The sequence below is a fragment of the Pectinophora gossypiella genome, chromosome 19 (assembly GCF_024362695.1).
Source record: "Pectinophora gossypiella chromosome 19, ilPecGoss1.1, whole genome shotgun sequence".
NCBI classification, from domain to species: Eukaryota; Metazoa; Arthropoda; class Insecta; order Lepidoptera; family Gelechiidae; genus Pectinophora; species Pectinophora gossypiella.
This window is the reverse complement of record NC_065422.1, coordinates 11,783,151-11,802,738: the sequence shown is the minus strand read 5'-3', so window position 1 is coordinate 11,802,738 and position 19,588 is coordinate 11,783,151. Positions and strand designations below refer to the sequence as shown.

Genomic DNA, 19,588 nt, shown 5'->3' with positions numbered 1-19,588 from the left:
TCCTTTCAATTTTGCCCATCATAATTAATTGAAGCAGCTGGTATCTTTCATTCCTAAGAATATGCCCCAAATACGCTACTTTCCGTTTTTTGACAGTTTGCATCAATTTCCGGGACATACCGACGCGATAAACCTATACAGGTATGAATAACCCTATATAAGTATTTATCTTTCCTGCCAGTGTGACCTTCAATAAGAATCTAGTGAATAACCAATCAATGCTTACTCTGTCCCCTAATATATAAATAACTTTTACCCCAAGTTCCTTTCATATTTTATCCGCCTCGGCCTTACGCCTAACTTCCACAATCTTGTCAACAAGGCAACCTCTTCTGGGAATATTATATATAATATACTGCTCAATTTTCACAAGACAACAGTTGGCTCAACCTTAACAGACGACGATACGGCTCACCACCTATCACGTTGGTCTAACAGAAAGCTCGGTGAGGTGTGGGTACTTATTTCCCACAACCTCAATCGGGATATACTTGTAAGCTTATGTTATGATGTTACTCTATTTTCATCTTCAGGCATGTCGTAACCGACAGAGAGGTTATGCCCATAATATGGCTGTTAGTGAGCCATGAGCAAAAATTGCAAAAAAGAATACCTACTAGTGAAATAGCTACTTTAGCAATAAGGCTGCCTGTTGTGCCTTTCCTTTTTTTTTGTTTGTGTTTGGGTATCCCGTGTGCTCAATAAATTATATTTATTATTAATATTCTCAAAAAAAATACACTAATTAATGAGTGATGTGATAATCACCATACGGTTCATCATAATATTATTAACCGACTTCTTATCAAAAGTTGTATTGCGAATATTCATGGATCTGCCCACTCTTTTAAAAAAAATATAATACATGCATAGGTCTATGCAGCGAACAACTCCTATTTTTGTATAACGTCGATTGAAGTTATAAAAAATAAAATGTAAGTAGGTATTAATCAATATTTATTTTCACATAAAATATATCTACTACATTCCTATTCAGTCCCTTTGGAACGCAAAAATGCTTTATAATCACCTTATGAAATTGAGATTCAAATAAATTATTAATTACATAATTAATAAGTCCTTTGAAATTGAAATACTGTTTCCATTAAACACATAAAATAGGTACGTTTTAACAATATTACAAACATTTCTGACTGACTTTATAACGCAACTTTATAATGTAAGGATAAAACGCAAAAACAATAAGATTAAGTTAAACGACACATATATAAAGATGAAATCGAATAATAGTTGAATTAAAAGGATATATCGTTGAAAACCAAATAATGAAAATATTATTACCACCTAAAATGCTGCCTAACATTTAACTAAATAATGCCTAAAAATCAATTTAATTCGAAATATGTATCACAATAAGTAACATCAGTCAATTTAGTACATAAACAAAAAAAACATGTGACATGCAACAAATAAATAAATAAATAAAACCGAAACAAATTGTTTTCGGAAATGTAATTAGAAAAGTGCTGACTTTAACCCCAAAAATATATAACTGCCAAAAAGACATGAGGAACGAAACAATGAAACGTGAAAAAATATACAAAATGATTTCGAATATTAAAATTAATAACAATATGACACTTGAAAGTATTTGGAGGTTAAGTCGTTACAAAACGTAATGTAAATAGCAGGATTTATTAATATCAGGTTTAAATTAAAATATCACCCACGTAAAACCTACTAAGGAAGGCATCTTATGTCTAAGCAATGACCAGATTTTGTTTGTCGATCTTGGTGGGATATATGAAGGCAATGTCGTTGGTGATTTCTGGTTTCTCAGGTCGGTCTTCTAATTCCCTCTCAAGTTGCACAGCGTAGATGTAGTAAACCAAGATGAAATAGGCAGCCAGACCTGAAAAGTAATAAATAAGACATCAAATATCTATAAAATATTTTTTCCGTTGCCGATGTTATATACAGTTTGTTAGTGACGTCGTAACGGAAACTTTGAGGAATGATTCAGACCATGGTTCTGAATTGATATCAAGTAGAATTTTCCGTCTTAAAGTATAGAACTGATAATATTTTTTAAAACACTAAAATTTTCATGAATTTTCGACAGGGAATTCCACTTAATATCAACTCAGAATCATGGTCTGAATCATCCTCCTCAGTATGCGTTACGATGTCGTTAACATCCTGTATAGACACTGAGTATTATTTTGCCACCCACACAATTTTTTTTAACAGAATAGTTTTTACAGCCAAATCCTTTATTGTTGTAAATTATAAGTACAGTTATGTTAGAGGTAGTTGTTTTATTTGGCCTGAAAAAACTGATAAATAGTACGATGTGTTGTTTTAATATTCGACAGGTGCAGGATTTTGTCATGAATTGTTAGCTATATCAGATAATTAAAAAGTGGCCTGCTTTTAAAGATTCTCGCACTTTATATAAAAAAACACTACATTACTACTACTAAAAAAAAAAACTTTCTTTCTTTCTTACTTCTACTTTATTAGGTACCTATAAAATGAAGACAAATTGGCCTAGGAGACTCAATTTCAACGTAAACTGGGCGAATAAACCTTAGAAATCATTTAAGGTAAACGCTCCTATTACCGCCAGGTTAAGCTATGCTCTGATTACCTCTCAGAAATTAAGTACTTCTGTATTTGCTAGTGCAGCTTATTTATTTTATTTGTATTGTTATGACTGTCTTCTGCTAAATACATCAATAATTTTTAATTTTGAGTGAATATTTTGGATAAAAAATAATTTTATGTCCGAAAACTCACTTTCCTCTATTACCGCCACATAAATTGCGGTTTCTTTCTATTACCGCCTTTGCTGCATCGAATACCGCCAACGAGATATCTAACCAACTATTCAGGTACAATAAAATACTTTATTTAAAAAAAAAGTTGTTTTTACCACTGTTAATGTAGTTAATAGATACATAAATTGGGAAGGCACTGTCTCTCAAAATACAGGTTCACCTAGTTTGAAAGACAGCGTTCCAACAAAAACTGTAAACGAACTGTTTTCAATAATCATCATCATCAACAGCCGTATGACGCCCACTGCTGGGCATAGGCCTCCCCCAAGGATCTCCACAACGATCGGTCCAGCGCTGCCCGCATCCAGCGGCTTCCCGCCACCTTCACCAGATCGTCGGTCCACCTTGTAGCGGGCCTACCCACTGAGCGTCGTCCGACACGTGGTCGCCACTCCAGAACCTTTCCGCCCCAGCGGCCATCGGTTCTCCTCGCTATGTGTCCTGCTCATTGCCACTTCAGTTTTGCAATTCTCCGAGCTATGTCGGTGACTTTAGTTCTCCTGCGGATCTCCTCATTTCTGATTCGATCAAGCAGGGAAATACCGAGCATAGCTCTCTCCATTGCCCGCTGAGCGACACCGAGCCTCCTCACGAGACCCATAGTAAGCGGCCACGTCTCACTGCCGTAGGTCATCACTGGCAACACGCGCTGGTCAAAGACTTTCGTCTTGAGACACTGGTATTTTGGACGAGAAGATATTCCGCAGCTTCCCGAACGCTGCCCATCCGAGTTGGATCCGACGAGAGATCTCTTTCTCGAAGTTGGACTTACCTAACTGGATTATTTGTCCTAGGTAAATGTACTGGTCTATAACTTCGAGTGTAATGTTCCCAACCTGAACTGGAGTGGGTGCGACATGGTCGTTGGACATAATTTTTGTCTTTGCCATGTTCATGCTAAGACCCACTCGTTGGGATGCGTTACTGAGATGCTCGAGCATGGTGTTCAGTTCTTCCAGGGTCTCAGCCATTAGGACTATATCATCGGCAAATCGAAGGTGCGTCAGGTACTCACCGTTGATGTTGATGCCAAATCCTTTCCAGTCCAGAAGCTTAAAAATATCCTCCAATGCAGCAGTGAACAGTTTCGGACAGATGACATCTCCCTGTCTCACTCCTCGCTGCAGTTGGATCGGATTAGAGCTCTGGTTCTGTACTCGAACTGACTTAGTGGCATTTTGGTAGAGGTCCCTTAGCTTTTCGATGTACCTATGGTCCACTTGGCACCTCTGAAGAGACTGCAACACCGCTCAGGTCTCGATCGAATCAAAGGCTTTCTCATAGTCCACAAACGCCAAGCAAAGTGGCAGATTATACTCTTCGGTCTTCTGTATAACCTGCCGCAGCGTATGGATGTGGTCTATGGTGCTAAAGCCTTTTCGGAAACCGGCTTGTTCGGGAGGCTGGAAGTCGTCAAATCTGCAAGCGAGACGATTCGTAATGACCCTCGAAAACAACTTGTAGACATGGCTCAGAAGCGTGATAGGTCTGTAGTTTTTCAGTAGGGCTTTATCACCTTTCTTGAAGAACAGGACCACCTCGCTTCCGCTCTATGCCCTCTGCGTTTTGCCCTGAAATATGACGGAATTGAAGAGCCTCTGGAGGGCTTTGAGTATTGGCGTTCCGCCCGCTCTCAGAAGTTCTGCTATCCGTCTGTCTCTGTCCGTTCGTCTGTCCATCCGTCTGTCTCTGTCCGTCCGTCTGTCTCTGCCTGTCCTTCTGTCTCTGTCTATCCGTCTGTCTCTGTCCGTCCGTCTGTCTCTGCCTGTCCTTCTGTCTCTGTCTGTTCTTCTGTCTCTGTCCGTCCGTCTGTCCCTGTCCGTCCGTCTGTCTCTATCTGTCCGTCCGTTTCGGTCTGTCCGTCCGTCTCTGTCAGTCCGAAAAATAATGCATCACCCTGTCTATAAATCATAAGAGGGAATCTATGGTGGCGGTAATAGAAACATGTATGTAATTTCTGTGTTTCAATTTCCGCCACATAAAAATTAGCCTTAAGAAAACAAATAAATATTCAAAATGAGAGCTACGTATGTAATAACAAGTTTCAAAGCATATTTTAATAAATATATAAAGTATTTAAATTAGAAATTCATAACTACTTCAACTACTTGTTCATACATTTCTTAAAAAAATACATTAACTTATATGCAGCACAGGATACTTGAATTCCACCAAATGTGTGGCGTTAATAGATTTTAATATAGTTCATGAACCATACTATAAAATAAGATGATAACATTATGAATGATTGGGCATGTTACCTTAAATAACTAAAAAATACAAATATCATACAAATATCGATCGCCGCCATAGGTGGCGGTAATAGTAACCAAACTGCAAATGTATGCTTCTATCACCGCCACATTTTAAAACTCAAATTAATCATTTAAAACTAACACAAATATTAAATATAGCATGCTTTCTCAGTTCTTAAACGTATTAACAAGTAGTTATAATTACTAAAATGAAGAAAAATATGTTTCATCGGACACAAAACCTTAAGAAAAAAATGTTGTATGCTTATGCATTTCAGTAGTGGCTTGTATGGAGCGCGTTGCTTGCGCGGACACTGCACATTTACAGACCAATCACAAATTAGACTGTTGTTGCCCACGCTCAGGGGTATGTTCGTTTCATGGTCAATTAATACATGTATCTTTTGACATTTGAATCAATTTTCTATCTCGGACACAATTCAAAATATCCGCAATTTAAAAAAGGTGGCGGTAAACGATGTCGATTTTTGGGTGGCGTTAATAGGAGCGTTTACCTTAGTAGCACTAAACCAATAAATTGCCAACTGAAAATTTGGTTTCAGTTTGCAACCAACTTATCTTAGACTCAGAGTTTCGCCTAGCTAGATGATTTAGCTTTAAATTTTGATCTGAATATTCAGAACTACAGAATTTCGCCTGATATTCAAAGTCAAATTATAACTTCAAGGAACGTCTGATATATTAATATATTTAAATAAATATCTAAAATATTTAAATAAACTTTTCAACACCGCATATAGTTGCTACATATTTAATATTTAAATCAAATAATCATTTAAATACCGTTTAGAGTCACGATTTCGAATGACAATTTCTGTAGTTTTTTTTTTTTATAATAGATGTAGGAAAGTGTGTAGAACGGAACGGAAGGATAATTAATGGGGGTTTGGTTGTTTATGGTATGAATTTAGAATGGTTAATGAATGGGGGAAGAAAGTTTTTTTTTTAAATAAGTCCAACAGCTGTGGTACCTACGTAATTATAGGATGTAGAATATTTCTGTACCATTTGGATCAACTTGATTGAATCGAAAATAAACAGTAAGTCTTTTTATTTGTTTCACTGCGGGTGTTTCTTGGGTATCCAGTTTCAGTATCCAATTTGTAGTGTTCAATTTCTCGCATTTACTTTATTTCTTTGCTCTAGCCAGTTTATTCCGTTTGTTTAGCGATTTTTCCGCAGTCCGCTTACTTAAGCAGAATCAGTCTGTCATCTATCTTAGCTTAATGAAGAAGTAATTAACAAGTACCAGTATAATTACTTTTCCTTTTTAACATAATTATTTTCCAAAAAAGGTAAAAATACATTTTATAAAAATATTTTTCTTTAAGGCCTAGAACTTGCCCAACGAACGGGCCTGGAAATACTTAGAATAAGCATTATTCTCAGAAGACGTATAGTAGAATATTATGACATTTGATGGAATTATCATTGATATGTTAACAATGATCAATCACTAAATGGACAATGTCGTTCGCGTCCGTAGGTGAAGCCCTCGGACTTAAGACTCTAGACATCCTACACGGGATCCCTGGGATCTGTGATCTTGGGTTTGGACCTAACTGCCAAACTAAACTTCAGCCGCTTATGTTGTGGATATACCACCAATCCGCACTAAACGTTTCGCCTTTTTCCTTTTTGATGCGCACGGCGAAGGATTGGAACTGCTTGCCGGCCGTCGTCTGGTTTTCCACCTCATTATAATCTGGGAGTCTTCAAGACTAGAGTGAAAATCACACCGTCACTTACCATCAGGTAAAATTGTGGTCCAACCTGAGCCTATATTATTAAAAAAGATCTATAATAATGATTTCGATTCCGGCATTCACAACATTTTTAATTAACTTTTACAGTTATTAAACTAGCTTTATCTTTTCATTGCTTGCATAAATAAAAGGCGGCTATATTATATTAATAAAATTAAGTTTTGTCCAAATCAGCATCATTCTTTACCTAAATGTATGTTTTTATCAGACGTGTCATTGAACTCTCGACAACATGCGACATAACCCTTCAGAGCGACATCCGAACATCAGAGACAGACGCAGTTACTCAATTGCCACATAGGATCATCCACGGTAATTACGCAAACTGCCTTTCAAGGCCATTTCCATAGCGGACAATAGGAGCAAGCACAATGGCCACTACTGAATTATACCGCATGGACACGACCCAAGTAATGGCCCCACAACATCGCATAAAGACTGATAGGCACTTTGCAAATGAAACCTGTTGTTGCGGATATTATGTGTGATGTAAGCGAGGCTTTGCACGAACGAGCGCTAATCTGCTTTGAATGCGGGAAGCACGGATATTGTGATTGCTGGTGATATTAAAAAAGTGTCAATTTTTCGTGTTTTGAGCAAATCTCAAAATGCATTCATTGTTCAGGACAGATTTTCTTTAAACAGTTGGTTATATAGATAACTATTGAATTAATATAGTGTAGGTTGTGAGGTGGAATACCAACCTCACCAACCCTGGTGTCAGGGTTACTACTGAGCCGCCAAAGGCCCCTGACATCTCATGTAACGACTACATACTTACATCAGTGAGTAGCAACCGGGACCAACGGCTTAACGTGCTTTCTGTAGCACGGATCATATTACTTTCGGACAATCAGGTGTTAGTCTGTAATGTCCTAATCCGACTAGGGATCACAAAGTGATTTTTGTGATATGTCCCCACCGGTATTCGAACCCAGGGTCTCCGGATCGTGAGTCCAACGGTCAGCCACTGGACCACAGAGGCCGTTAATTTACGATAAAAACAATTCACACACTAACAAAGGAGGAACATAAAAAAAAACTAAGAGGAGGTCTGTGTTCAGCAATGAAACGCCGCTATAAGGACTGCTCAATTTCGATTGATAGATAACACTGCCATTGAATTATTTGACATTCATTACACAATCCATCAAATAATGGAATTTACTCCTCAAAGCGGATATGAATGGTAGGATATAATATTTATGAAAAAGAACTCGGTATTTCAAATAAAAAGTACGGAAAAATAGGCATATCTGTTTATATGAAGTTTAATTTTTGTTTATTAAATATCCTAAAGTCCAAAATATCCTTCAAAACATCGTTATTTTGGTACAGGGTATTAATACAGACAGAATATTATTTCGTCGTTTTACGAATCTAAAAAACCCACGCTCGTTATTAAACCAGTTTTTAGTTCCTTTTATAGAAAATAATGGCCGAGGAAGATGTTTCGAAAATAATAATTTATAAATAAATGTTTTGGATTAATGCAAAAAAGAAATCTACATAGTGGGTTTATTTTTTGTAATGCTGTTTACGCAGATAAAGCTTTAAAAACAATAATGAATTAATTATTTGTTGAAACCAGTTTCTATGACTGGGTTATTATACCTTTTAAACATTCAAAAGCCAATATGGCGATAATACCGCAGGGGCTAATACAAAAACTTACCACTTGCTACTGGAGTAACTGGACTCGGAGTGAATTAAAAACAAAACACGTTCAACTGCTTATCTTCTCGGGAATGTCGTAAGAATCGACATAGAGATGGTGCCCTTACTAACTTTATGGACTATATAGGCGATAGGCTGATAGGATGATCAGTCACCATTTTGTTAATCGTATGCATCTTAGGATTTCGTATCAAATTAGCTAACTTTCAGCTTCTAATGGCCATCGTGGTCCAGTGGTTTGAGCGTTGGGCTCACGATCCGGAGGTCCTGTGTTCAAATCCCGGTGGGGACATATCACAAAAATCACTTTGTGATCCCTGGTTTGGTTAGGACATTACAGGCTGATCACCTGATTGTCCAAAAGCAAGATGATCCGTGCTTCGGAAGGCATGTTAAGCCGTTGGTCCCGGTTACTACTTACTGATCTAAGTAAGTAGTCGTTACATGAGCCATGTCAGGGGCCTTTGGCGGCTCAATAATAACCCTGACACCAGGGTTGATGAGGTTAGTAATTAACCTCACAACCCACACGATAGAAAAAGCTATTCTAATTTATTATGGCTCTGGGTTCAGGCATTATGGTCAGGAGACTATGTCTCTTCGTATGTATTCAACTTACCAATATCAGCACTGTGAGAGACAATGGTATGGGTGTTGGCACTGGAAGTCATGACGAGGTAGACGAAGCCCGCTAGGGACAGCAGCAGACGACCAGTAGCGAAGCCAACGTAGATCCTGATGGGGCCTGGGCGTTTCTGAAGAAGAAATATTTACATGAATGATTGAAATGGAATCTCTCTATACATTTAGAATTTTTACATCGAATACTCGTTACACCTTTGTCGCCAAAAAGCTCTGGGAAGTATGGGTATTCACTAAGTCTGTAACAAAGGGTATTCCAGTGTTTTTTCGGTTATTTTTTATTACTGGTATTTTGAATGAAAAATGAATAGTGCATGTAAATTTTTTTGTATGATACATAAAAGAATTGAATATTTCTACTATATTTATGGGGTTGTCGGAGCTAGGTATTTTTATTAAAAAAATTTTATGGGATAAAATTTCCAAAAACACAGCTGCAGACAGATCAAATGAAAGTTCCTGATGGGTTTATCCATAGCAGAATACGCGATAATGGAATTGGTGCATACGTAAAGTAATCAAAATATGAACAACGAATTAGTTATGATTTGGAAACTGTTACTTAAGTAGCAATACTATTTGTTAAAATCCACAAACACAGAATAATATACAATTCCTTACAAATTGAAATACTCCTCCAAAGCATCACACCGAGGCAAAGTGCCCAAAAGACTGGCGGCATTTCCCCTTTGAACAGCTAAACTAACCCTTTGACAAAAATAAGTAGCAATTCAATTAAATTAATAAGTAATAACAAAAATCGTGATTACCAAGTTTAACTTGTGTTATTAACATATTTATGTTATCTTAGCAAAAAAGGTCATTTGCGATAGTAAGTCAACTTTCAATTATGAATTTATTGTCCACATTATTACTACAGAATGATCTTATATCCAAAATACGCGAATTCTTAATAATGGCCACATAGTGGCCCCGATTTCTGCAGACACCTCCTAATTTTACTTTAAGTTATACCTGTCATTTTCTTATCCGCCGAAAAGGAAAGGGACGGATGATTGACAGCTCTGAATTTTAGGAAGAATGAGTAAATGAATGAATAACCCGGGCGAATTAAAAAGGTATCTCGCTGGCATGCAAACCGTTTGACGTGTGCTGTCAATATAATTCTGTCGGGTTATTGGCCAATATAAAATTTTAGACGGTTGTTTTAGATTTCTGCTTAAAATTGACGTGTGTTCCATAAATTTTATGCCTGTCGATTACCCGTCCCTTTCTTTTTCAGCGGATAAGAAAATGACAGATATAACTTAAAATAAAATTAGATGGTGTTTACAGGAATTAGCACATTGTGTTTTTAATTATTTTAAATTAAGTACTTGGTTTTGTTTATATCAATTATATTTACATTAAAACCGGAAACCAATCCTTGCGTAAAAAAATATAAGTTGAATATATATAAATTTTCAGTGTAAGTACCTACGTCTCATATTGGATGCAACTCATTTAAACATTTTAATTATTTTTCTGGTTCCTTAACGAAACACAAAACCCGATTTATAGATATCCCAGTTGCATGTTAATAACTTCGAAATTAACAGAAGTGAACTAAAGATTGGGAAAAAATCATCAAAGGGATAAGAAATGGAAGGAGAAGGGAATTCATTCATTCAATGAATTTTTGAACGTACAGAAATTTTGGATTTTCATACTATCATAAAATATGCCATAAGTTCTTTTTACCCACAAATAATTTACGAGTACACGAAGAATTTGCTGCACTGACCAGATGAGGGAAACATTAACAGAATACTTGCAGAGAACTTAAAATGGATGCTCTATCCCACATAAAGACCCTGGCCTTAGTCCAGCACATTACGAGTTGCGTCGTCCGTTCACAGGTGTGGACCCAGGGGAGATTATTCTCTAGCAACCACCTTTGTCTCCCCTGCGATCAACTTTGGCAAACATTAGTTCAGTAGTTTGACGTAAATAAAATCTTACCGATTAACGAACGTCAATGCAACTTTAATAGCTGAAGGACGACAAACACGGCGTCAATATGTCCGTGATGAGGCAGTTTAAATTGGTTTACTATTTATTTTCATACAAATTGAAGTCGGGATAGATATAATAATATCGTTTTTAAGTTGAACCCACTACACACGTCGACCAACTCGCAATAGAGCAGCGGGGCGGGGTATGCTCTCTATCTCTTTCCGATGATTGATTGATGATGAACCCAATGGTTCTACCATTGGTTCTACCAATCCAATGGTTCTACCAATGGTTCTACCAATGGTTCTACCATTGGGTTCAGGCTTACCCTGAATCCTGTATACAATATGTAAACCAACAAATAATCTGATACCTTTCTTTCTTCATCATCTTTGGGGACGCTGGGTTGACCGATAACGTAAAAACTCTCGGCATGTCATAGGAGGCAACAAAAGATCACGAGGAGTGGAAATCTGTTGTTCGAGCCCTACATTACAGCAGAAGATAGTAAAATTAAAAGAAGAAGAAAAAGAAACCAACGAGAGTAGACAAAAGTACTTACACTAATTGTTATTTTACCCAACGGATATTCTATATCTCCAGGACCCGTCTCTGAATCCGCGTCGTCTATTCACCAACACATTTTGTTTATTGCTCCTACGCTGTGACCTACACAGCCTAGTTATTTTTATTACCCACTCGTTTCACGTTTTTGGGGTAATAGATTACTTATATGGTTTTAAATTCTATTGTATTGTGTTGTTTTAAAATTGTAGTACGTCTTTGAAGTGTCACAATATTTTAATATATTTTTTTCTATTTAAGGTATGTGATAAGTAGGTAAGCATCGCTTTAGGTATCCCTACAAAAATCACTTTTGGGAAACCGAGACCCTAAAGCCTTTGATGGCTTAAGCTGCTTAGCCATTGCAACGCAGACCGATCCTGTTATAAAAAGAAAAAAGTCCAACTCACCTTATGTAGTCCAACCAAACAAGCCACATTAATCATGAGCCAGGCAACATTGGCACACAGCACCACCATCAGAAGGATGCCAATCTGATTAAGGAACGGTTTCTCTACAGACTCGACACCAGGGACCTGATCAGCTATCTCCCTGGGACGTTCACCATCGAAGTGGTCGAACCCATGGGTGGAGATTCCGATGTAGGTGGTCAGGGTTAGAAGAGCTAGGGTGTGGAATGTATTGAAAACCTGTGGAAGATATTTCGTTTTTGTATATTTTTTCAGTAAATTTATGTTTATGATTCTTAAAAGTACTGAATAAAAGTTGATTAAAATTGTATGGTATCATACCCTGTTTAAGCAGTTAGGTACTTAATACAAATTGAAATATTCTTTATTCGGATAACTATAAAACAAATCCAATTTGGTCATGGTCTATTGACCTAAATCCCACATCATCAAGATTTCACGTAAAAACTGAGTTAGAAATGGCAGACTTTACTTTGGATTTACACTTTCATTAAATCTTACCTCATAGTGAATAAGAAATGTTAAGAATTATTCATGGCTTATTATAAAAATCCAGACCTTGTTAAAGTAAAAAGTGTTTGCCTTGAAAGGAATCTTGATTCATTTTCTTTGTTATACGCAAGTTTTATCAGCGACAAAATTATGTACGTATAAAATATATAATAATGATATGATTTGTACTTTAAACACACCCCGGACTTTTGATACAAAAAACATCATTTTACACAAACACTACACATTGACGTTATCGTACACGTGCATGTGTATGTGTGACGTCTGATGCCCATACGATTAAAGACTAAAGTAAGATCGAGGGGGGCTTAGGTAAACTTAGCTTAGTCGCTGCAGAGGACCGGAAAATTGCCGTTCTATACGTAGTAGTGTTTCTTATTCTTAGCATTAAGTGAACGAAACTTACAAGATTTAAGTAACCTAATATGAAGCAGCCAGTTCTGAGAGGGATGCAGCAACAGCACTTGGTGAACAGCGACTCCGACCGCGCCGATGTGGTAGACATCCTGCAACAGACGTACGTATACACATTACACAACCCGAAATCCAAGGGTATTATGTACGTAGTCAGAAACGTAACAGAATTGAAATTACTGTCGAAGGCAGGTATAAAATAACAAAAGATCTGTTATATCAGTTTTATGTAGAAGTACAGAAAAAGAAAATCTGACAAAAAATGTTACATTGACCTAAATAAGACAATTCGCTAATGAAAGTAAAACAAAGACAGGCAAAGTTCACCGAAATAGTGCAAAAACCAGCAAAATGGTGGAATCGTTTTCAAATTTAATGAAGAACGAGGATTATTTAAGTACATATTGAGGAATCTATTGAATTTATTACGAAATCTTTATATTACACTAGGTACTAAAAAGTATGACAATATACAACATTATTCTAGCTAATAGCTAATTAGCATGATTCTTTTCAATGTACCTAAAACATCAAATCATAAGCTTCTTAGTGCTATTCCTGTTATTGTTGAACCGTTAAATCGTTTTAATTGGGTTTATAACGATAATTTATTACTTGTTACGAAACCGTTCATGGTTAAAGCTACTATTGTATTTCATATTTCTGGGTCACAAGTAAATTTCTATTGCAATGAATTTACATCACTATACAGTAAGGCACGCGAAACCGATTTGCATTGTTTGGTTCATTTATTAATTTACATTGTTTCCAAAGACTCCGCATCATCCACTTCATAATCCCGATAGTGACTCCGCCGGCGTGGTCGACGATTTCCCTCATTTAGCAGATATCGCTGTCGGTCTACTAGAGTCGATCAATTCTTTCAAATATAATCCTTTCAGACGACGCTCTGAATTTCGCACCCACAGGCTTGTTGTATTAAATTTTGTACCGAGTGAGAGCCATCTGCGCTCTCCATTAGTCCGGTGGTCCGGTCAAGTAGGTCAACCCCCCAATCCCCCAAATCTCTTTTGTCCAATTTGGTAACTAGATGCCTCAATGATTTTGCAGGATGGAGAATGTTATCGAATTTACATTATTTACGTGTGTCAGAGACCTGCTTAGTTGCTTTTGTTGATTCTGTTGAATTAAATTAAAGTCGCTTATATGATTTATGAAATAACATCATACGCTTATATTATGTTAAAACCGGATCTTAAGCGTAAATTAATAATATTTCTTACGGTTTGCATTTTTAATGTGTTTGCATATCCGATTTCTTTTTTGTTGTTCACTTTTTGTGTATGTTATATTGACTTGTTTTGTTTATAAGTCTGCATGAGGAATGTGTAGCTTGTAAGTTATGCTTTAATACATAAATAAATATTTCATTGGATTATGTTCTTGAAATCTCCATTTTTATCTGATCGACTATTTTAATAAGTCCGAGATCTTTTGCGGTCCACCTACCAAAAAAAACCCATAGCACGTCACGAAGGTATAAAAATGTTTATTGCACCGTTATCTCGGAGGGTCCTTGACGACCCACTAGGATCCGACTCGGACAAGTATGTGTAAGATGTCAAGAGGAATTCCAATAAAAATATTCTGCGGTAACTTTCTTCGCGGGTCATGCCTAAGTTTTGAGGGGCAAGGAGAATTTAGCAGAGGAACTTGTCTAAGAGAAATGTTTTAATTTTAATTCCATTTTAGTTTTAGAATAAGCCAGACGGCAATCTAGTGAAATCAGGTGCTTTTTACGAAACTATGTTTCTGACGTGACTTATTTGGTTTGTCTCAGATGAAGGCCCGACAAATGTCGAAAGCTAATATTAAACGATGTTTTAGGATTGTCAAACAAACAATTCACGTTCGTGAAATCTATTAGGGTGGATACATGTGCATTCCCAAGTTTTTGAGGATCCAGATTCCAACCCGACAGCTCAGATTTGTGAGCCTAGCACTCTACCACTGCACCGCGGAGGTCGTTGTGTGTTGTTAGCTCCGTTTCTTTATCATTTTAGCAAAGAATTCTTCTACACGCCCGATATATTTTAGAAATATTGTCTTTATATTTTTTTTTAGAAATAGCATGGAACGGATGTCAGCTATGAACGTACTATATATAAACACAAAGACAAACGCTTGACGTTTTGCACAACTACGCCAGTCTAGAACGATCATGTTTAGCTGACCACTGCAATTGTGTCATTGCGCATCAGTTACGCTTGTTGTGACAAGCGCTTGCACGTGTTTTGTAAACATTCGTGTGTTTATAAAAATGGGAACTGTCACTTGGCGATATAACACGTCGCTTTATCTGTTTTTGTTATTTAAATATTTCCGATATACTGTTCTATGATAATATTATTTGTTTATGCTACCGTGGAATGTAGAACTTCTATGCTGGATTGGATGTTTAAGAAGGAGCGACTTATTTCAGCTCTTCATGCCTACTTCATGTTATCTAAAGGCCTCTGTGGTCTAGTAGCAAAAACGCTGGTGTCTCGATCTGAATGTCCGGGGTTCAATTCTTCACACCTAGAAACGCAATGTCTGCAGGTTTGTCTGCATTGAGTATTATCCATCATAGGCAGAATACCAGGGGTCCTATTGTCGACATGATCGTCGAACAATTGGGAAAAAAAATCATTTGACGATCCATCTAATGAGAACAGACGAAATAGAAAGTATCATTATCATGCTGGTAAAAGCTTTCTATAATTATTATTTCAGCACTCATGTATTTGAGCCCTCGCCAAGTGACGTATGTGTTCTATTTGGGATGTAAACATTTTGGGATCCGTTGTTTTGTTATATAGGCACTTTAAGATTTCTCGTTTTAAGAATTGGAGTTTGTGGGTGTGGTTTTGGAATATTGACGTAATACCTACGCTAAAAGAGATTGTACACAAGTCATTCTGGGATTTTTATTCTTCTGTTGTGGTTTGCTTTAGTTACCTTCTGATTTGCCTTAGTTATTGTTTCATTCACTCAATTATTTAATTAAGCTTCCTATCATTCGTCCTTTTATTTTTTTCACCGGATAAAAAAATGTCAGGAATAACTTAAAACAAGTCGCTTTGCGATATTTATTTATTTAATATAGTATTTTATTTGATATAGTCTTGAATATAGTCATATTGCTACCTAGACAATCTGAGACCAACCCGAATCAGCAATATTTTCGGGTAAACCAAAATTGGATGCAATAAAACAGAATTCATTGGGAAAGTAATAATGACAAAACCTTATCAGCAACATTACTATTAAGTAAGTTTACCTAAGAACTTATCACCAGTACGTAGAGTTATTGCGAAATAATTCAGATACAAAATTTAACTCTTATCTGTGTTATAAAATTATTGCTGTAATAACAAAACAATTAAAGACATAATGTATCACGTTGGTCGTGAAACCGCAATAGAATTGTAATAATTTCAGTAATAACAACTTTATCGTCAGCTTTATTTATTTCATTTCATGTGTTGTTTTATGATTGAGAGCCGTGGTAGCCCAGTTGGAAGAAAGCTTGACTCTCACTCTGAGGTCGTAGGTTCGAATCCTAGCTCGGGCCTAAAGCAATGATGTTCGAATTTGTTCTGATTATCACGTGCTAAAGCGTGAAAGAAAACATCTTGAGGCAAATCATTCCCGATAAATACGTTACGGAGGTATGTGATCTAACCTGTATTAGGCTGGTTTACCCTTCGGGTTGGAAGGTCAGACAGGCAGTTGCTTCTGTATAAAACCCGACCGGTCAAATTTTCAGGTTAGGTAAGCGGAACGCTTAAAACGGGATAACGCTAAGGAGATCATGATGTAGGGTGTGTTTTAAAACTATAACACTTACAGGTGTAGGAAGAGATATTTCTAGAAACAGATGTGGTCTATATGTATAGGTAACTACTTACATAGGTACTGTTTTCAGGTGAACTATGTTAATCGGAAAAACGGGTTCTGATAAAGCGTATGATTCGAAAGAATCCTGAATTGTTTTCCACAAAAACAGATTCTGATAGCGCAAACGATTCGAAGAAATCCTGATTTGCTTTCAGTTTAAATGATGCAATATCTACATGCAATGAACAGTGTAGTTTTTGCACGTATTCCAAATATAATAATTTATTCGCAAATAAAAAAACTATTATTACAGAAAAATATAAAAATTGTTTTTTAAAGCGATGGAAAGACGACCTGGGCGTGGTTTGGAGAGTGATCACTCAGGACAAGGAGAAGTGAAAGCTCAGAAAGGAGGCCTTTATCCAGCAGTGGTACGATCTGCGCTAGTAAAAAAATGAAAAAAAAATGTGTGAAAGAGTTTTTCAGATCGAAAGACCTACGTTTGTGCAAAGTAATAATATGTGGTTAGGTCTGCATAAGATACTATTTTGTGATAAACTGTTTTAATTATTATTATAATTATAATTATTTAAAAATAAAATCAGTCTTACGAAACGTTTAAGTATTTCAAACGTCAACCAAAACACAACAAAAAAATGTTTTTTTGTAAACAAGTCATCTTCTTCTAAACGATTACAATTATAATTTTAAAAGTATAAAAACGATCCAAGATGTTTTAACAAAAACCCAGATCGAGAGTACTCTAATCTGGCGAGCATGCATGAAGTCTTTGATGAGAGTGAAGGTGGTTTGTCAAGATTGTAGTAAGTGGAACTCCGTGGTCTCTGCCTACCCCAGCGGGAAATAGGCGTGATCTTATGTATGTATTCAACAATAATAATTGATAGTAAAATAAAAAAATGGTTGCTATTCGTCAAATATTTGCCTTAGAATTCTACATTACAGACTGATCACGCCCACGCCCCTTTCTTAAGAGTAGCAAGCAGCCGACAACTTGTAGCCAGACTTGATGTTAAAGTTCTAACGAATACTTCAGGTTCCGAGTCTATCCAATAAATCCAGCCTATCACAGTGAATTTAAAAAAGAAACACGATTTATAAAATAAATCTGTCGGATGAAAACAAATAAACTCCACAGGCGAAAAAACTTACGTGTCATACGGCACCGTAGCCACAGTCATATTCTCGAAGAAACAGAACTCTTAAAATTCGATTGTGATTAAAAAATCGTTAAGACACTCGTGCGCACTACGCCGGTTTCGCGTACACTGGTTTATGCGCGCGCGCTTCGTTTCGGAGCAATAAACTCGGTCGACCGTGACGTAAGCAGCGCAAGCGCCTCTATTCTGATCTACAGACAGGAAAGTGAAAACGATACAAAGCTTACGTGTCGATTGTAATGAGGTACATACATAAACATACGCCCGAAATCTAAGATGGAGTGTATAGAGCCACTAGTCTGAAGGTAACTTTCAGTCATTAAAATATATATCATGTCAAGAACCTTGTGGTACCGTGTACCCAGCAGTGGGATGATGCGGACTGATTGATGACCAGGTCTGGTAGGTTTCTCCACAAACCTGTAGTAAACCGGCGTTCCAAGCCTTTTTTTAATTATATAATACAAACAGCTTATATGCCTGCTTCAGTAATTATTTTATAGAACTCCAAACATTTTTAGCGAATGTTATATTATAATATTACAGACCTGTCAAATCTTCAGGTTAGGTAAGCGGACCCTATGACAAGCTGGAAATGCTAGGGATATGTTGTTATATTATAATATTTTCAGTTTCAGAATAAGACCATTCATCTGTGCTTCTGGTAACAGAAAGATAACAGAATACTGTTGCACTCTTGCGCACTATGTAGGCATATGTTGTTTAATCAACATTTTTCCGAATGGTAATGCAGAGATGTTTGTTTATAATTGTACAGTTCTGATTCGAATTATAATATTCTCCTTATCATGCCTCTCCATTACTGAAGTTTGGCTATCAGCTCATAGAATGTGCAGGCACACAATTCTGGAACAGCTCTTCGACGGTCACCACCTTCGTCCACTCCTTGATGTTGTCCATCCATGTCATTCAAACTATAAAATTCCTCGTTCAATCAATCAATCATTTATTTACATATCATTATTATCTATATATCACAATATTTCATATCATTATTCACAATATTACATTTAGGTACAGCATGTTTCGTCAGAATAGGCATGTAAAATAAAAAATACACTAATAAAATTAAAAAATAAATAAAAATGTCCTTATATAATAGTAAACAATCATTGGATAAATTTATTAACCTTATAATATACTTTGTCATTTAGACATTAGTACAACTTTGTCTTAAATGATTTTATTTTTCATTTCTTTGTCATTGGGTAACTTTTATATAATCTGACACACATACATAAACAGTTTTGGTTATATTTTCCTGTATGAGGTGTCTCATAAAACCGCAATCTGTGGACGTCTAGACAACTTCTGTGACTAATTTAAGCAGCTCTTGTAAATAGGTCCAAGTGTTTCCTCGTTGCGCCTTTATTCGCTCAGGTATAATTACTTAATTGTATAAAAAAATTGTGCCTGTAAATGGGTGTTGTCCTTACTTGAATGGAGAGCGGTTTGGCCCGATAAATTTTAAGATAATATGACTGACGGTGCCCAGGAGGTTGC

General features: G+C 36.5%; 1 protein-coding gene across 1 annotated transcript; it reads right to left on the bottom strand.

Moving 5' to 3' along the window:
• Positions 1-944: 944 nt before the first annotated feature.
• LOC126375720 (uncharacterized) lies at positions 945-18,193 on the bottom strand. The gene is made up of 5 exons (XM_050022818.1): positions 18,057-18,193; positions 13,033-13,132; positions 12,093-12,332; positions 9,140-9,275; positions 945-1,873 (listed from the first exon to the last, which is right to left on the bottom strand). Exons 1-5 carry the CDS (start codon positions 18,083-18,085, stop codon positions 1,722-1,724), a joined length of 657 nt encoding a protein of 218 aa, XP_049878775.1. The 5' UTR covers positions 18,086-18,193; the 3' UTR covers positions 945-1,721.
• Between the last annotated feature and the right edge of the window lie 1,395 nt (positions 18,194-19,588).

Coding starts and splice junctions, on each gene's coding strand:
- LOC126375720 (XM_050022818.1), bottom strand. CDS start 18,085: ATGACTGTGGCTACGGTGCCGTATGACAC. Junction 9,276..12,092: donor GTTTGGTTGGACTACATAAG/GTGAGTTGGACT, acceptor TTTCTTCTTCAG/AAACGCCCAGGCCCCATCAG. Junction 1,874..9,139: donor CTCTCACAGTGCTGATATTG/GTAAGTTGAATA, acceptor ATTACTTTTCAG/GTCTGGCTGCCTATTTCATC.